This window comes from Panthera uncia, chromosome D4 (assembly GCF_023721935.1).
Source record: "Panthera uncia isolate 11264 chromosome D4, Puncia_PCG_1.0, whole genome shotgun sequence".
NCBI classification, from domain to species: Eukaryota; Metazoa; Chordata; class Mammalia; order Carnivora; family Felidae; genus Panthera; species Panthera uncia.
The window spans coordinates 70840656-70859086 of record NC_064807.1 but is presented as its reverse complement, the minus strand read 5'-3'; the positions used below and the strand labels follow the sequence as shown (position 1 = coordinate 70859086).

At 43.3% G+C, this 18431-nt stretch overlaps 1 protein-coding gene across 4 annotated transcripts in view; it reads right to left on the bottom strand.

The window, feature by feature from the left end:
- The window catches only part of SNX30 (sorting nexin family member 30), a 118263-nt gene that overhangs the window by 56702 nt on the left and 43130 nt on the right, over positions 1–18431 (bottom strand). For 3 of the 4 annotated variants that reach the window (XM_049636388.1, XM_049636377.1, XM_049636404.1), the window contains exon 2: positions 6914–7105. In XM_049636388.1, coding sequence (XP_049492345.1) covers positions 6914–7105 — 192 coding nt within the window. The remainder of the gene's footprint in view (positions 1–6913; positions 7106–18431) is intronic. The other variant, XM_049636396.1, reaches the window with a different exon arrangement.

Genomic DNA, 18431 nt, shown 5'->3' with positions numbered 1-18431 from the left:
ACAATAAAAAAGAGAAAAGGGTACACCCACAGTTCCATAATCAGAGACAACCACTATACTGTTTTGTGTCTCTCCAAAATCTAGAATGCCCCACAAGATCACAAGGTCATGGGTACTCACCTAAAGTCAGATCTACAAATAGGTAACAGAGTGCAAGAGTTGTACTGAAGAATATTCATTTTTGCCATCATTCTATGTGAATATCTCTAGGCATCCCTGCCAACTTGTGGTCTTTGTGTGTGTGTGTGTTGTGTGTTTTGTTTTTGTTTTGCAAATTCAACACTTTAGAAGACCTAGCACAGATCCACAGGGCAATCAATCCCCCCACCCCACAGAGCATCTGTCCATTGGGCCTCATCTTACCACAAAAGAACTCTTATTCCTCAGGAGCTGATGTGCCTAACTACTGTGGCCTGGAGCCCTTCCAGAGAATTCCCATTCAATCCAAAATTTACAACCAGTGTACTCTAGAGACATTTGGTCTTCATCAGAAATGTCATCTGTCCAAGCCATAGCCGGATCCCCGTCCCTTTCCTGCAAAGGGACCTCTTCCCTTGTCAAATATTAGCCAGCTAATCTCATTCTGCTTCAAAACCCTACTACCCTAAGAGAATACCTGAGAATCACGACCAGGGAGGCTTCTGGTCTCTCCTCACGCTCCTCAGGGCTTCCTTTCTCAGAGCTTCATTTTACACCAAGCCCTTCTGGAACACCCATTCCATAATTAAATTCCTGTTCTTCTTCCACTTATTCAGATTCTGAAAGCTGGCTCTCCTCTGGGACTACAGCCTCCCTGCTGTCCCATCACGTAGAACGCTGCTCATTTTCTCACATCTCACAAACTCCACGCCACCCCCCCAAGACCAAGAGGTGCTGTTGCCATCCCCTTCACTCCACACTGCTCCCCAGCCCCATGAAAACCCTTCGGAGGCTCAGGCCATCAAGGTATGTGTCTATACCTCTCACACCTGTCGTCTGCTGACACCCATCCTTTTCCCGATTCCCAGAAGACTCTAGTGCCTAGCTCTCAGGCTTCCTTTCCAAAGCCCTTCCAGAGTCTGGGTGCCCCTGAGATCCAGGTGGTTCATGCACACAACACCCACCTGTGAGCCACCAGCGTCTCCCTCCACTCCCATCAGGCTTTGTCATCTGGCAGAAGTTCAGACCTCCCTCTATCTAACCAGCATCTCCTGTATTTCAGACTCTTCCATTTCCCGACACCCTTGGTTCTGCAGCCTCTTGGAACCTACAATTCCTTGACATTCTGTCCAATCCCATATTTACTTCCTTTCTTATTCAGCATCAATTCCATAACCTATCCCCTTTTATTTGCCAATATCCTAAATATCCCTTTCCTAGTGTCCATTCACACGACTTTGGCAAAAATGCAACCGTGCACTTCCTGCTTTACTAGACCCAGGTGTGTGAGCACGCTCCTGGAGGAAAAGCAACATCAGGCAAACACACTAACTGACACAATAAAATCTACCACTGGACCCTCAACACTGCCAAGCAGTCTCATACTTCCTTGGTCAGCTCTTTCTCTCTCATTTTCCACATCAGTTAACGAGAAGCCTGTAGAAGTCTTGAAAACTTCTCAGCCTTATTTCCAAACCTCCCCTTCCTTCTTAGCAGAAGACCTCGAGGGAAAACTGCAGCTAGAAGCACAGAGCCCTCAACTTGCTGCCACAAAAACCAAACAGGACAAAAATTCCCTTCCTCCTCTAGAAACAATGGCAAAAGTATACCTCCCCCAAAAGAGGCCACTCATTCCATCCACTTCTGCTCAGGCTATTCGTCCTCTCTGCTCTGCGGCTTCCATCCTCCCCTCCAAACTTCACCTGAATGTCTCCTCTAGCAACACTGGGCTCTGGGCACTTACACAGGTCATGTCCATCCTTGAAACCAAACAAAAAGCGCCCCCCTCCCTTCAAGTCCACACCTCCTCCAGCTCCTGTTCTCACTTCACCTGCAAACTACCAACATTCGTGTCTTTCTTCTCACTCACTCGAACCCACTGCCAACTGGGTTCTGCCCCACGACCCCAGGGCAATTGCGCTCACCACAGTCACGGATAGCCCTCTTGTCATCAAATCTAACGCCCACTTTGCAATCCTTGTGTATCCTTGATCTCTAAGTGGCACCTAGCCTGAGAAGAGCCAGTTGGGGCACAAGACTTGGTGCTTACTAAGGAGATGGGGTAAGAGACAAGAGGAGGACAGCTCCTAAAGGAAGCTGAAGGCTCCTGTCTATTTCCACTTCATCAGTTTCAACAGCCAGGCCAGGTAGTAGACGGTGCACAGTGCTGGGGAAGTGGGTGGAGCCATCCCTCTCTGGCAAATCATGCCTTGTGGAAGTACAGCATAGACAGAACTGGATTCAAGTTCTAGCTCCATCATTCATCAGTTGCATGTCTTTGAGTAATTTTCTTAATATGTCTGTGTCTCCGTTTCCTCATCCACAAAGGAAAAACACCACCTATACCTGCTTCAGTGAGCGGTATACAGAGGATTAACTGACAATATATTTAAAGCACTTAGCACGAAATAAATGGCAGCTCACCCATATAGCAGAGCACTGTTGTTGTCTTAGAAGTGACAGCATGACGGTGTGCTTACTAGCATTTGCTAGCAGAGAAAGATGCCACACCACATGCAGTGAATGGGCAGCCTGCAGAATACTCATTTTCGTACGTGGATAGAGACAAATTGCTCAGAAATTTAGAAATGATTATTTCCGGCTGGTGAGCTTATAGATGCTCTTTTATTTTATTGTTTTAGCTTACTTGAATTTCCTAGTTTCTCTACAACAAGCACGTATTACTTAGATAAAATAAAAGGTTTCTGTTACAAAAAAAGCACAGCACCAGCACATGGTAAGTGCTCAGTAATTAGTTACTATGATGACGATACTTTCTAAAAGCCTGCAGAGAAGAGCCAGGGTCTGCCTGCTTGCCTTGAAAATGCCCAGGCTGGGGGCACCTGGGTGGCTCAGTCGGTTGGGCGGCCGACTTCAGCTCAGGTCATGATCTCGAGGTCCGTGAGTTCGAGCCCCACGTCGGGCTCTGTGCTGACCGCTCAGAGCCTGGAGCCTGTTTCAGATTCTGTGTCTCCCTCTCTCTGACCCTCCCCCGTTCATGCTCTGCCTCTCTCTGTCTCAAAAGTAAATAAACGTTAAAAAAAAAAAAAAATTAAAAAAAAAGAAAATGCCCAGGCTGGGGCGCCTGGGTGGCTCGGTCGGTTGAGCGTCTGACTTCGGCCCAGGTCATGATCTCGCGGTCTGTGGGTTCGAGTCCCGCATCAGGCTCTGTGCTGACAGCTCGGAGCCTGGAGCCTGCTTCAGATTCTGTGTCTCCCTCTCTCTCTGCCCCTCCCCTGTTCATGCTCTGTCTCTCTCTGTCTCAAAAATAAATAAACATTAAAAAAAATAAATAAAGAAAATGCCCAGGCTGGCTCCCCACCACTGGAGAGGGAAGGTGCCCATGACTTGGGTTGGGGTAGAGGAGGGTTCTGCCTGCATTGGCTCTCAGTCCTAGGCTCATTTTATCTCAAGCAAAAGCAGCTCTCTACTTTGTCCAGCTTTGGTCATCAGGAATCTGAAGTAGGACAGGGGAGTCAAAGCTCAAAGTAATAAAGTATTTGTACAACCTCGTCCTCTGACCACTATCTCTGCTAGAAAACCACAGCAGAAGTGGGGGTCCCAGGGCAAGACCAGTGTGTGAGACCCTGTGTTCCTGTTTGTAATCCTCCTCTCATCCCCACACATCACAGGGTGCGTGGCTACATAGGGATATGTGTAGATACGCTTTAATGCAACGTTCAGAAAGAAGGTCCCAAATGCACCGCCAAGACATTAAGCTTGGTGTCACTACCTGAACCAGGAAAAGAAAAGGACTCTGGTTTGAGACAGAATTGACAGTAAGAAGTAAAACTTAATTCTGCAATGAGCTCACCCACAGGTGGGAGCATCACAGAGAAGTGAAAATGCGGAATTAGAACTTGGAAAAGTTCTGACTTACAGGGAATCAAATAACCCCACAAAGAAGGGACAGAGACAAGAACACCGAGGAAAGGGGGTAAGGAAGGACGGAAACAGACGGGCACAGGGGAGAGCGGTGGCCAGCAGCAGGCGCCTGAGCCTGTGACTCAGTGAACAGAGGTCCCGCAGTACTGGCATTCTGGGAGGTCCACTGCAGGGCAGAGGAGTCAAGGAGGGTGGGAAGTGGTAAGGCTGGCGAGCACTGCTGTGCCAGTGAGGCGGCCACCTCGTCATTCAGCTGTTTTAGAGCATAAATTTCAGAAAAACAGGTTTTGCATTTTGCTGACTACAGAGTAAAAAATAAGTTGGCCCTAGGGGCAAAAAACGGAAATAATTCACGGGAAGACGGGTATCAACCTAGGACCTCTGACGACTTAACATCCATCTAAGCATCTAGATCACTGCCTGGGAAATAACAGGCACCCAGGGTCAACGGTGATAGGGGAAGATTGCGCGGGTGCATGTACACGTGCACACATACGTGGACAAATTTTTGAATGAGAACCAGGTGCAGGAAGGACAGGGCAGTAATAGCAAAGAAACATCTGACAAACGCCTGAAATGTCCATAGGGAAAAGATACTCTATAATCATTGCATAAATAATTAGAGATTAAAAAACTAAGCTCTCTCTATATTCATATGAACATGGAAAGGTCTTCAAAAATATTGTAGAGGGGGAAGTTAGAAAACAATATTGCAGTGAAATCTGAATTATATATATTTTAACTATATATGCACATATGTAAACACAAAAAAAGACTGGGAAGGATGTATACCAAATTTCAACAATGGCAGCATTCAGCGAGAACAACTTAAGTGAGAAAGGCTAAGTGAGACTTGTATTTGGTCTTTACTGTCATTTACTTTATTTTTCACAATAAAGTATTTATAGTACTTGTACAATTTTTTAAATGTTTTTGTTTATTTATTTTGAGAGAGAGAGCGTGCAAGCCTGGGAGGAGCAGAGAGAGAATCCCAAGCAGGCTCCATGCTGTCAGCATAGAGCCCGACACGGGGCTCAAACTCACAAACTGTGAGATTACAACCTGAGCCGAAATCAAGAGTTGGAGGCTTAAAGGACTGAGCCAGCCAAGTGCTCCAGTACTCGCATCATCTTTAAAATATAGCACTGTCATCCAATAAAAGATCAAATCTGAGTGTACTTTACTGTCTGCTCCCCACCCCCCCAAAGAATTTAGACAAGTACAGAACCTACTAAATTTTCAAAATAAAAACTTAATTCAGGGGCACCTGGGGGGCTTAGTCGGTTAAGCCTTGATTTCGGCTCAGGTCATGATCTCAAGGTTCATGGGATCCAGCCCCACATCAGGCTCTGTGCTGACAGTGCAGAACCTGCTTGGGATCCTCTCTCCCTCTGTCTGCCCCTCCCTTGCTCACACATACACACTCTCTCTCTCTCTCTCAAAATAAGTAAACTTTAAAATATTTTAAAAAATCATTTATTTTCTACAATGAAAAAGAGAAAAGGCACAGAAGAGAGAGATGTTCATAAACGCTTCTCCTAATACCATTCACAAAGCCACCTTCAATCTATTAAACCTTCTAAAAATATCTGTAAACCCTTCTTCATCATGTGGCCTGTGGTGGCGGAGGAATACCAACAAACAGGATGGTTTCCTGAACAAAGCACTTTCTTTATTCAAAAATATAAAGTGATGACTCCTGAGATAGGTTGAAACCGTAATTAAGTCTTGGTCTACTGTACTGGGGGACAAATGACTCCATTTTCGGGTTTGTTTCTTTTTTAATGTATCCTTTTATAATAAGCTGGTAACTGAGTAAAACCAGTTAGAAGTATACGTTTATGTCTTGATATATATATAAAGCGATCATGTATATTTTCTCCTAATAGTGTAAATATTGTTATTCTTCCTCTGGATCAGTGCTTCTCAACCAGGAGTAATGTCGTCCCCAGGGAATACTTGGCAACGTCTGGAGACATTTTTAGTTGTCTCCACTGGAGGTTGGAGGTGGGTACTACAGGCATCTAGTGGGTAGAGGCCAGGCATGCTGGGAAACATCCTACAATGCATAGGACACCCCCTCACACACACAACAAAGAATTATTCAGTCCAAAACATCAATACTGCCAAGGATAAGAAACACTGCTTGAAACCTAAAATTGTACTGCTACTTAAAATATTGAAAAAACAATTGAAAAAGTAAAGATACATTAAAGTTATTCTTTTATAAGTAGAATTAGCTTAAGAGTATGGATTTGAAAATAAAAATATGGGATTGATAGTCCTAAAAATTCAACTTAGAATCCTGGTTACCTACTTTGTAACAGTGAACAAGTTAAAGTCTCTGCCTCAGTTTCCTCATCTCTAAAATTATAACTAGAAGATCTACCTTTTAGGGTTGCTGCGAACATTAAGCCAGACAATCTCAGGACCCTGTCCACTACCCACCTAGCACACAGCAAAAACGCAATAAATATTTGTTCCTAATCTTCTCTTCTTCCCCTCCCCCTATGATCCATTCCAAATACACCAAATTACAACCATGGTCTTGCCAGAGATTTCGAATGATACAGCCAATTCATAAATTTCAATAGTAATGTGATATTATTAACGTTAAATAATATCATGACCGAAAATAGGTGAAAGTAGAGGGATTAAATGTTTTATTTGAAAGACCGCAGTCACAATTTCTCCTTCGTTTTAAGATTAAAACTTCACATATAATCCTTTTAATCTGAATACATCTACCCTGTATCAAAAAGCCACATCCACCATTGAATGAAGGTGAATCGAGTCATACAAAGGGAAGGAAGAAAGCAAGAACCATGAAGGTAGGCCTCCAATTCATTAAGACCATTCAACAGGGGTGGAAGGTAATGACAGGACCTACTTTGGTGGTGATCCTATACGTAATGTAGGTCTCCATGGTACAGACATGCTTCTTGGGGTCATCAACTGTGACAAAGAGATCTCTGGTCTCACCATCAATGTCATCATCAAGCTGAAGTCTGTTGAGAAGGGAGGATGAGGAAGCTGGACTCGAAGTACCTGCTGGAGTACCACCGTTGGGCAAAATGAGATCCTGAAAGAAGAGAAGAGTCACCTTACAAATTAAATGAAGACACACATCTGGAGAACATCAGCAAAAGTGGCTGCTTTAACCAAACCAAGAAACATCTCTAAATATAAAAGTAATGTTCAAAGAAACTGATCCTTTCTTTGCTTAACATTTATTTATTTATTTATCTATTTATTTATTATTTTGAGAGAGAGCACACGAGTGGGGGAGGGGCAGAGAGAGAGGGGAGAGAGAATCCCAAGCAGGCTCTGCACTGTCAGCGCAGAGCCCGATGTGGGGCTCAAACTCACGAACCGCCAGATCATAACCTGAGCTGAAACCAAGAGTCAGACGCTTAACCGACTGAGCCACCCAGGTGCCCTTTATTTAACATCTTTTAAGTGAACAGGTCTTCTGTGACGAATAGAAACAAACTGTGGCAGTACTCTACACCAAATTCATGCCAATTCATTTTCCAGCAAGCACTGGAGGAACCACCAGAAGCAAACAGTTGAGGGACAGAGAACATAACCGCCCCACCATCGTCAGGCTTTGACAGAGAAAGAATGCCATGCACACACTGCAAGAGCATTCTCCTTTCCCCCTTTCTCCAGATCACCGGGGCCCAGGTAGACATTAACACATCGGAACCCTGTTAAATACTTAGCACATTTAAAAACTCAATCAGCCGTCACAAAGAGACAACTAAACATTATGTGCCTCCTGAAAGCAGTTCCCACCACCACCTAAAAAGTATACTTGCCAAAATATTGAATCTGAATCCTGAATAAATCTCTAGACACAACATCAACTTGTAGGAAATATAGAGGAATAAGGGAGATATTAAACCATACTATAAATATGAAATCAGAAAAACCCATGCTGTATGAAATTAAAGAGAACCAAAGACCGAGCTTCTTCAATAAATAAACTGCAAGGAGACAGAAAGACAGAAGGAGCACCTAGAGATGTAAAGCAATCTGAGAGACCTATTGACAACTGCAGTGGATCCTGATTAAAACAAAACGTTAGGGGCACCTGGGTGGCTCAGTTGGTTGAGCATCCGACTTCGGCTCAGGTCATGATCTTACGGTTCATGGGTTCGACCCCAGCATCAGACTCTGTGCTGACAGCTCGGAGCCTGGAGCCTGTTTCAGATTCTGTGTCTCCTTCTCTCTCTGCCCCTCCCTGGCTCGCTCTCTCTCTCTCAAAAATAATAAACATTTAAAAAATGTTAACAGATTTGGTGATATTCAGGGAAATGTAAATACTGATCAGTTATTTGATGGAATTTAGAAATGTATTAGGTGTGATAACAGAAGTATTATGATTTTACAAAGACTTCATCTCTTAGAAATATATAGAAAAATATTCATGGATGAAATGATAGGATATGCGGTATTTGCTTCAAAATAATTAAGAATAGGTAGATGGAGATATAGATGATACAAGATGCCCCAAGGTTGATAACTATAGAAGCCAGTATCTGTAGGTTTCTCCTCTTTTGTATATGTATAAATTTGTCCACAACATACACGTTTTCGAATGGGGGGAGGGGTACAAATGACAGAAAAGAAAGAGATGGAAAATTTTTTAAATTATGGACCTCTTTTTAGGCCTTAGTGGGAAGCCACTTGATTAAATCATGTTCCTGCAATATCCAAAAATGGTAGTCAGTCTTACCTCTTTTGGTTTTTAGGTTTAATAACAGACAAAGCCCTGTCTAGCAGTAGATGTGAGCATCTATATGTCACTTTGGAGTCATCAGAAGGCAAAGACTAAGGAATACAATAAGAGACATGACACCATGGAAAGGACCTTGGAAACACTGTTGTCCTGTTGGTCATCAGATCACAAGTTGGAGATGGGGAGATGCTTTCCCTTGAATTCTCTCTTCTTGTCTGCAGGTTGGATATGACTTAGCCCCCAGATAAGAGGACACAGAGGAAATGAGAGGTCAACCTAGCAGTCACATCCATGGGCTCTAGCTGAAAAGAGGGCTATGACAAGGCGGAGTCTGGAGTCAAGGGCAATGTCACCCAACTCAATGGATGATGGAAAGTAAACAGATAAGGCACCTTCCTTTGTCTCCATTTCTAGAGTGCAGATAATTTAATCACATGCATGTTTATACAATGTCAAAAATATTTTTTGTGATTGCTAAAAAAATTACATATTCACAGAAGACCCCGCTCTCCACTTCTCCTCAGCCCAAGGGCTTGTCGGCTGGGAAGGCGAACCCCACAGTAGCTGCCCTCAGTGTGGACGTGACTGTAGAACCTTAGCTACAGCAGCGTCAGCTCATCTGACTGCCCTGTCAGCATACAGACAGGGCATGCAGTGGCCATACCCCAGCGTCTAGGGATCTGAGAAGACACCTTCTCTGGAGCTCTGCAATAATAACCATCGTGCCTCCATCATTTCAGTAAATATTTAAACACTGACCTCAGGCACGGCCCGCACCAGGCATTGCAGGGGCCCACCCTTACTTACGTTTCATCAACACTAGCACACTGGGCCTCAGAATGGCTCTGCCGATGGCTAAGCATTGCACAAGAGAAACAAAGAACTCAAAATCTTTAGACAGATAAGCCAACATGGGCTCTGACAGCAGCTTTCCACCATCTGGCCTGGACAGATCTTACCGGCCTTGTTTCTCACGACTTCAGTTCTGGAACCCACCGTGCTGTTTCGTGCTCCTCACCTTTGCTTGCAAAGCTACCCCTCTTTTTTACGTAGTGGTCTCCAAGTATCTCACTTGAATCTGTTCAAATGCACCCTCCTCTTGGAATCCTCCATTGATCCACCCCCTAGCAGAAATTAGTTACTCCTTCTCAGTACTTTGAAGATACTACCACTGAAGCAGTTTTCCGGGTTTTGGGTTTTTTTTAAGTTTGTTTTATTTATTTTGAAAGAGAAAGAGCACACAGCAGGGGCAGAGAGAGAGGGAAAGAGAGAATCCCAAGCAAGTTTGCACTGTCAGCGCAGAGCCCGATGCGGGGCTCAAAGTCAAGAACCATGAGACACGACCTAAGCCGGAATCAAGAATTGGACGCTTAACGACTGAGCCACCCAGGCGCCCCAGCAGTTTTCAGTTTTAATCATTTATTTACATATGTAACATCTACAAACACTGTGAGTCCCCAACAACTGTGACTGTGTCTTGTTCACCTCTGTGTGTGTGTGTGTGTGTGTGTGTGTGTGTGTGTGTGTACACATCTGTTTGCAGGTGTCCCAGTGACTCCAAGCCAACTCCCCTGACCTTTGCTCTGGGACCTCTGCCAATAACTTTCCAAAAGCAGCCCACACAAAGGTCTGAGATGTCTTGGCCAGACAGCGGGAAGTTAACTTGTTCTCAAGTCAGTTCGTGGGCGTGGGGGTGGGGGAGGGAGAGTCAGTCAAACAGACCTTATCACGCTGAAGATTTTTTCCTCCCAGGACTACGTGACCAGGGAAACACTCATACCCTTACTATCAGGTGTTTCACGGAGTATTATGTAAGCACATATGAATAGTCGACGACCTACAAATGTCTATAATTTCCTAAAACGGGAGCCCCCAGCTCAGCTTTCAATGGCACATGTGCACACAGTGTTTCCACATTCTTTATATATACGTACACTATATATATATATATATATATATACACATATATATAAGACTATATATATAATCTTTATACACACACACACACACACACACACATATACAGAGAGAGAGAGAGAGCACACATGCGCAAGTACAGGGGAGGGGCAGAGAGAGAGGGAGAGAATCCCAAGCAGGCTCTGCACTGTCAGCACAGAGCCTGATGTGGGGCTCGAACTCACCAAACAGGAGATCACGACCCGAGCTGAAGTCAGATGCTTAACCAACTGAGCCACCCAGGCGGCCCTGTGTCCACATTCTTATTTCATTACAGCTCATGTCAGCCTTGTGATGGTTAGCAAGACAGATATACTGTCTCTACCAAGAAGGAGGCAACTCAAAAAGGTTAGATCATGTGTCCAAATGAAGCTAGTCACTGCTATGCTAAGAGCTGAACGCAGGTTTCTAGTTCTGAGTTCAAGGTTCTTATCAAGCTGAACGCCTTTTGTGTGGCTTTTTCCAACCCAACAACATCCCTCATGTCCACCATCTGGCCATAAATCCTTCTGGGTAAATATGAAGCTTCTGTTTTCAAAGCCAGTCAAGGAAAGCTAACACTTCCCTTAGGGTCTTAATACAAGCTACGCCCTCAAATGACTCCCCCTCAAGATATGGTCCCCATGAGAAGCAAATGTGGAGAGAAAATATGAAAATCTAGGGGCGCCTGGGTGGCTCAGTTGGTTGGGCCTCAGACTTCAGCTCAGGTCATGACCTCACGTCCTGAGGGTTCGAGCCCCATGTTGGGCTCTGTGCTGATATGATAACTAGGAGCCTGGAGCCTGCTTCGGATTCTGTGTCTCCCTCTCTCTGTCCCCATCCTGCTCACACTCTGTCTCTCAAAAATAAATAAACATTAGAAAAAATATTTTACATTTTTTTAAATGTTTTTATTTATTTTTGAAGGAGAGACAGAGACAGAGCATGAGCAGGGGAGGAACAGAGAAAGAGGGAGAATCCAAAGCAGGCTCCAGGCTCTGAGCTGTCAGCACAGAGCCCGATGCGGGGCTCAAACCCACGAACTATGAGATCATGACCTGAGCCGAAGTCGGACGCTCAACCGACTGAGCCACCCAGGCGCCTCAGAAAAAATATTTTAACAAAAATATGAAAATCTAGGAAGAGAGGACAGTCCAGTACTCTAGCAGCAGGCATGCAACAGTGAGAGACCTAAGTTCTTCGAGCAGGTGCTATGGGACAGCAGCACGTTTCTGACCAACATGAACCATGGAACGCGAGAAGTGGCAGAATCCTTGGCTCAACGTAAAAGGCTCCTGGTTCATTTTTGCTGCCCTAGGGTCAGGCTTCCATACAGCAGCCAGGCAGCTCTTTGAGAAGTGTTAATCAGAGCATGTCACTCCCCTGCTCGAAACTCTCAAAGACACCCACTCACACTCAGAATCAAATCCAACCTCCCTCCCATAACTTATGAGTGCCAATGTGACCTCACCATTCCCCCTGACCTCATCCTTGACGTTCTTTCCCTGCTTCATCACGTTCCAGATGCACAGATCTTGGCTCACCTAGACCCGAGTGCTTCCATGTTTGCTGCTCACCGTACCTGGACCAGTCCTCTCCCCTCACATTCCCACGTGGCTGGCTCTTCTCTTCAAAAAGGTTCCTGCTAGGGGTGCCAGGCTCAGTTGGTTAAGTGTCCAACTTCAGCTTGGGTCGTGGTCCCATGGCCTACGGGTTCAAACCCTGTGTCAGGCTCTGTGCTGACGGCTTAGAGCCTGGAGCCTGCTTCAAATTCTGTGTCTCCCTCTCTCTCTACCTTTCTCCCACTTGTTCTCTCTCTCTTTCTCTCTCTCAAAAATAAATAAACATTAAAAAAATTTTTAAAAAATAGGTTCCTGCCCAAATGACGCCTTCTCAGCCCACAAAATCTAAAAATACCCCTGCACCCCTCTATCGCTTCCCAGAGCCTTCCCTGCCTTTATTTTAGTCACAGACTCTCACCGTCTGAAAAGTTATTATGTATTAACTGACGGTCCGACAAGAGGAGAGACTTTGTCATATTTTCTTCTCCTCTATCCTCTGGCACATAGTAGGCACTCAACATATAGCTGATAAATGAATGAGTCTTAGAAATGATCCAACTCAATCCCTTGCCAGTAGAAGGGACTCAATAAAGGTCTGTCAGATGACAACGACACCGAGCCTGGCAATGACTGGGCAGTTCTGAACCCCAGTTCAGAGTAGACTCCGGCAAGTTTCTTAACCTCTCTATGCCCTAATCTCCTCGTTTATAAAATGGGTATAATGGGATTGAATTAGCTAGTACATGAAGCAGATGGAATAGTGCCTGGAACACAGTGGGTGCTACAACACTAGTAAGAGACTAAAACACAAAAAACAAAAAACAACAAAAGAAGCCAAATCAACTTGCCTGCAAGTATTCTTGCATCCCCCTGGAGACTATGGGGCTGGGCTCACAACAGACACTTAACAAATGCTGCTGAAGATAAAAACTGTATGGGGAGTCATTGCTGGGGCCCCAAATACACTTTCCTTAACGATTTTACTGTAGCTACAGTAACTCTTGTGAAAATTACAACATATAAATAAATGAAAACACCTCACTGTTCCCAAATATTAATTCTCACCTAACGCAGGTTTCAGTTATAAGTGAATTTCTTCTCCCCCTCTACCCCTTTTTACCTAGGAAGAGAAATACGTACATGAGCTGCTACAGAAACCCCTCTGGTTCAAAGAATTTCAGTTACCAGGTCCACTGTTGTGGTCAGCCGGGCAGAAGACAGATGATTAAATTAACATAAATCACTGGCAAAACTCTATATTACATTATACACGTGGTTTATGAAAAGAAAGTGGTATACATTAGGAGCCAATATGGATTTAATTTTCAGAAAGTCATGCTTAGGGAAAAAAAAAGAGAGAAGGACAGAGACAAACCAAGAAAGAGACTCTTAACTATAGAGAACAAACTGATGGTTACCAGAGGGGGGATGGGGGGTGGGGAGTGTGTGAAATAGGTGATGGGGATGAAGGAGAACACTTGTGATGAGCACCAGGTGACTAAAATAAAAACTAAAAAAAAAAAAAAGTCCTGCTTAAACACTCGAAGCTCTCTTTTTGATACTATGAGAGGGAAGTGGGCAACATGATCTAGTTTCAGGACAGCTTGATGTAAGGTGTCCTCACACCGAAGGGGAGAGTGCTCATAATGTACCTGACTCGTCTCTATTTACCTGCCTCCTGCCAGGCACACAGGAGATGCCTGAAGAATGAATAGGTCCTACAGAGACTGAATAGAACACTCCTGATTGTTGACTTTGTCGTAAAGTTAAATTTAAGCCCACTTTGGAGAATACAATCAAAGGGAAACTCTCAAAAATGTTCTGTTCAAGGATGTTCATAGCAGAGCAAAGAACACGGAGTGAACCCTGGAAAAATCCCAAAAGGCTCGATAACCAGGAAATGATCGTGTTTATATTAATAGGAATGTTACACACTCATTTAAAGATTATAAAACTAGACTCCTAGATAAACTCTGTGAGCTGAGCACAGACACACCCTGTTCTCTCCCTCTTACCATTCTCCAGATACTCACTTAACAAGCTACAGAAGGGAAGAGAAAGAGCAGTGAGGGGAAAAAAAGAAAAAGAAAAAGAAAAGCAGTGACTAGAATTGGACCAGACTGGAAACCAGGCAAGAATGCCATCCAAATGCTAAAACCTCCAAAGGTTTTCTACGGGATATAACTGGGACACAAGTGAGGAAAAGAACTAAGAGGTATCTTTAACCCATGTCCCTGAAGTCACTCAAGGTTATTTATCAAGGTTTCCTAAGAGGTAGAAAATGCCCTGAAGCCCTCACCTACACTCTAATTTGAAAGTGCAAACTTCTGGGGGGATGGGCAAGTGGGAGGGCCAACAGCGGGGCAAAGGAGGACCACCAGAGTATCTGGCTGCTGTGGACAAGGGGATGCCAAGCACAGGCAGATACACCGTGTAAGGACCACCAGCAAAGGGTGTCTGCCCACACACACTGCTTCCTCTCACCATGAAGGGTAGAGATGCAAATGCAAGCCAAGAGCCAAAGGAACATGAAGGCAGCTGGCCAGCTGCCCTGGGAAGATCCAACCAACCACAGAGACCGCAAACTGAAGGAGCTGGGCTCCACCGAGATGGGGAGAAAACCCAAAACCAGAAGGAAGCCAGGCTATGCTGGATCCAGATGCAGAGAGAAATGAGGCCAAGTTTCCCTGAGTGACTATCCAGGACCCTGGCTTTCTTCCTTCTGACTCTTCCCCACTGATAGATCACTCAACTGATCTGGCAACTGATAACCTAAGATCTGAGAAGACAATTCTAACATCATGGGGAAAGAGAGGGGATCCATTAATTCACTTGTTCTGATAGGTGGCAAATGGCAGGCCTGCATTATCTCATTAGACACAGGAAAACCTAAAAATATATCCAGCCTATCTTCGCTCATCATTCAGACCCAAGAAGACCAAAACATGAAGAAAGTAGCCCAGTCCTCAAGAGCAGATAAATACAAGTATGTATGATTTACCTCATGAAATAGAACACTTTAGGCTCTAACAAAAGTCAAAACCGGAAGAGGGAATAAAGAAGCTAAAGTATAAACTGAAAACAGAAAAGAGTAAATATTGCAAGCCAAACCAGAATATATTTCTTCTAAAAGATGAATTAGATCAAGTAAAATTTAGGAAGTCTGATCAATATACAGTGGTGGGGTAGGGAGAGGAAGAGGCAGTAACTATTACCTCTTTGCATGATTATAAATTACAAGGATATGCTGTGAAAAACTATGCCAATGAACTTGCAAGTCTAGATGAGATAGATACCTTTGCAGGAAAATACATGGCCAAAATGAAATTTAGTTGAGGTAGAAAATCTAAATAACCACAGAACTGCTGTCACAGAACTTTTACTGAAAGGTAAGCTAAGCCCCATGGTTGTACAGCTCAGCTCCACCGAAACTCAAGGAGCAAGTTCTGTTTTATCCAATTACTCTAAGACACATACTTTTAAAAAATGGAGAGGGGTGCCTGGGTGGCTAAGTCATTTAAAGCATCTAACTCTTGATTTTGGCTCAGGTCATGATATGACAGCTCATGGAATCAAGGCCCGCATGCTGTCAGCATGGAGCCTGCTTGGGATCCTCTCTTTCCCCCTCTCTCTTTCCCTCCCCTGCTCGTGCTCTCTCCCTCTCTCTCAAAATAAATAAATATTGGGGCACCTGGGTGGCTCAGTCGGTTAAGCGTCTGACTTCAGCTCAGGTCATCATCTCACAGTTTGTGGGTTCGAGCCCCGCGTCAGGCTCTGTGCTGACAGCTCAGAGCCTGGAGCCTGCTTTGGATTCTGTGTCTCCCTCCCTGTACCCCTTCCCACTTCTGAAATAAGTAAACATTAATAAAATTAAAAATAAATAACTTTAGGGGCGCCTGGGTGGCTCAGTCGGTTGAGCGTCCGACTTCGGCTCAGGTCACGATCTCGCAGTCCGTGAGTTCGAGCCCCGCGTCGGGCTCTGGGCTGATGGCTCAGAGCCTGGAGCCTGCTTCCGATTCTGTGTCTCCCTCTCTCTCTGCCCCTCCCCCGTTCATTCTTTGTCTCTCTCTGTCTCAAAAATAAATAAACGTTAAAAAAAATTTTTTTAAATAACAATAAATAAATAAATAAATAAATAACTTTAAAATTTTTTAAATAAATAATAAACCTTTTAAATCATTTTATAAGGATTAACTATATCTGATATCAAAACACTAGTACAGAAAAGGAAATTAGATAGAAGTGTAAACACTGTCAATAAAGTAACAGCAAGTGGTATAGTAAAAGAATTTTTAGGGGCACCTGGGTGGCTCAGTCGGTAGAGCATCTAACTTCGGCTTGGGTCATGATCTCATAGCTTGTGAGTTTGAGCCCCGTGTCAGGCTCACTGCTGTCAGTGCAGAGCCTGCTTTATATCCTCTGTTCCTCTCTCTCTCTTTGTCCCTTTCCCCTCATGCTCTCTCAAAAATAAATAAACATTTTTAAAAAAAAAGAATTTTTAAAAAGAAGAATATATCAGGGCACCTCGGTGGCTCAGCTGGTTAAGCATCTGACTCTTGATTTTGGTTCAGGTCATGATCTCACATTCATGAGATAGAGCCTCATGTTGGGCTCTGTGCTGCGAATGGAGTCTGCTTGGGATTCTCTCTCTCTCTCCCTCTCTCTCTACCTCTCCCTTGCTCGCATGCTCTCAATCTCTCTCAAAATAAATAAACGTTTTTTAAAATAAACTAAAATAATAAAACTCAATTAAAACAAGCATATGTACATACAAAAATTTTTTTAAAAAAGAAGAAGAATACATCAGGATCAAGTCAAATATATTCTAGGAAATCAAGAGTAATTTAACATTAGGAAATCTATTAATGTAATTTATTATATTAACTGATCACATAATCATTGTTGAATATAATCATGTCCTTATTGGTATCACTCATCGGTAATGAATTGGTATCAGCCATTCCAATAAAATCTCAAAGTAAAATTAAGAAATAAAAGTAAAGTTCAAACGTAAAGCAAACAAGCTCAAAGTAAAAGCAAACAAGTGAAACTTCTTTGCAGTTGAATTTCTGTACACTAATAATGAAGTAGCAGGAAAGAGAAATTAAGGAAATAATACCATTTACAACTGCATCAAAAATAATAAAATACCTAGGAATAAACTTAACAAAGGAGTTGTAAAAGACTTATAATCTGAAAACCATAAAACATTGATGAAAGAAACTGAAGATGACACACATAAAAAATATTCCATGTTCATGGACTGGGAGAACAAATACTGTCAAAATGTCCATACCACCCAAACAACCTACATATTTAATACAATCTCTATCAAAATAACAATAGCATTTCTCACAGAACTAGAACAAATAAGCCTAAAATTTGTATGGAACCACAAAGACTCCAAATAGCCCAAGCGATCTTGAAGAACAAAGCTGGAGGTATCACAATCCCAGATTTGAGGTTGTACAACAAAGCCATAGTAATCAAAATGGTATGGTAGCGGCACAAAAACAGACACATCAATGGATCAAAATCTACAGTCCAGAAATAAACCCATAATTATATGGTCAATTAATCTACAACAAAGGAGTCAAGAACACGCAATGGAAAAAAGACAGCTTCTTCAACAAACGGTGTTGGAAAAACTGGACAGCTACATACAAAAGAACAAAACTGGACCATTTTCTTACACCATACACAAAAAATAAACTCAAGATGGATTAATGTGAGACCTAAAACCATAAAATTCCTAGAAGAAAAACATTGGCAGTAATCTCTTTGACGTAATCTCTGTTTGGCCAACAGACACATGAAAAGATGTTCAATGTCACTCATCATTGGGGAAATGCAAACAAAACCATAATGAGATAATCACTTCACACCTGACAGAATGGCTAAACTCAAGAACACAGGAAACAACAAGCGTTGGGAGGATGTGGAGAAAAAGGAACTGTTGCATTCTTAATGGGAATGCAAACTGGTGCAGCCACTGTGGAAACCAGTAGGGAGGGTCCTCGGAAAATTAAAAAAAGAATTACCATATGACCCAGCAATTCCACTACTAGGTATTTACCAAAGAAATATGAAAACACTAAATTTTAAAAGATATTTGCACCCTACTGTTTATAGCAGCATTATTTACAACAGCCAAGATATGGAAGCAA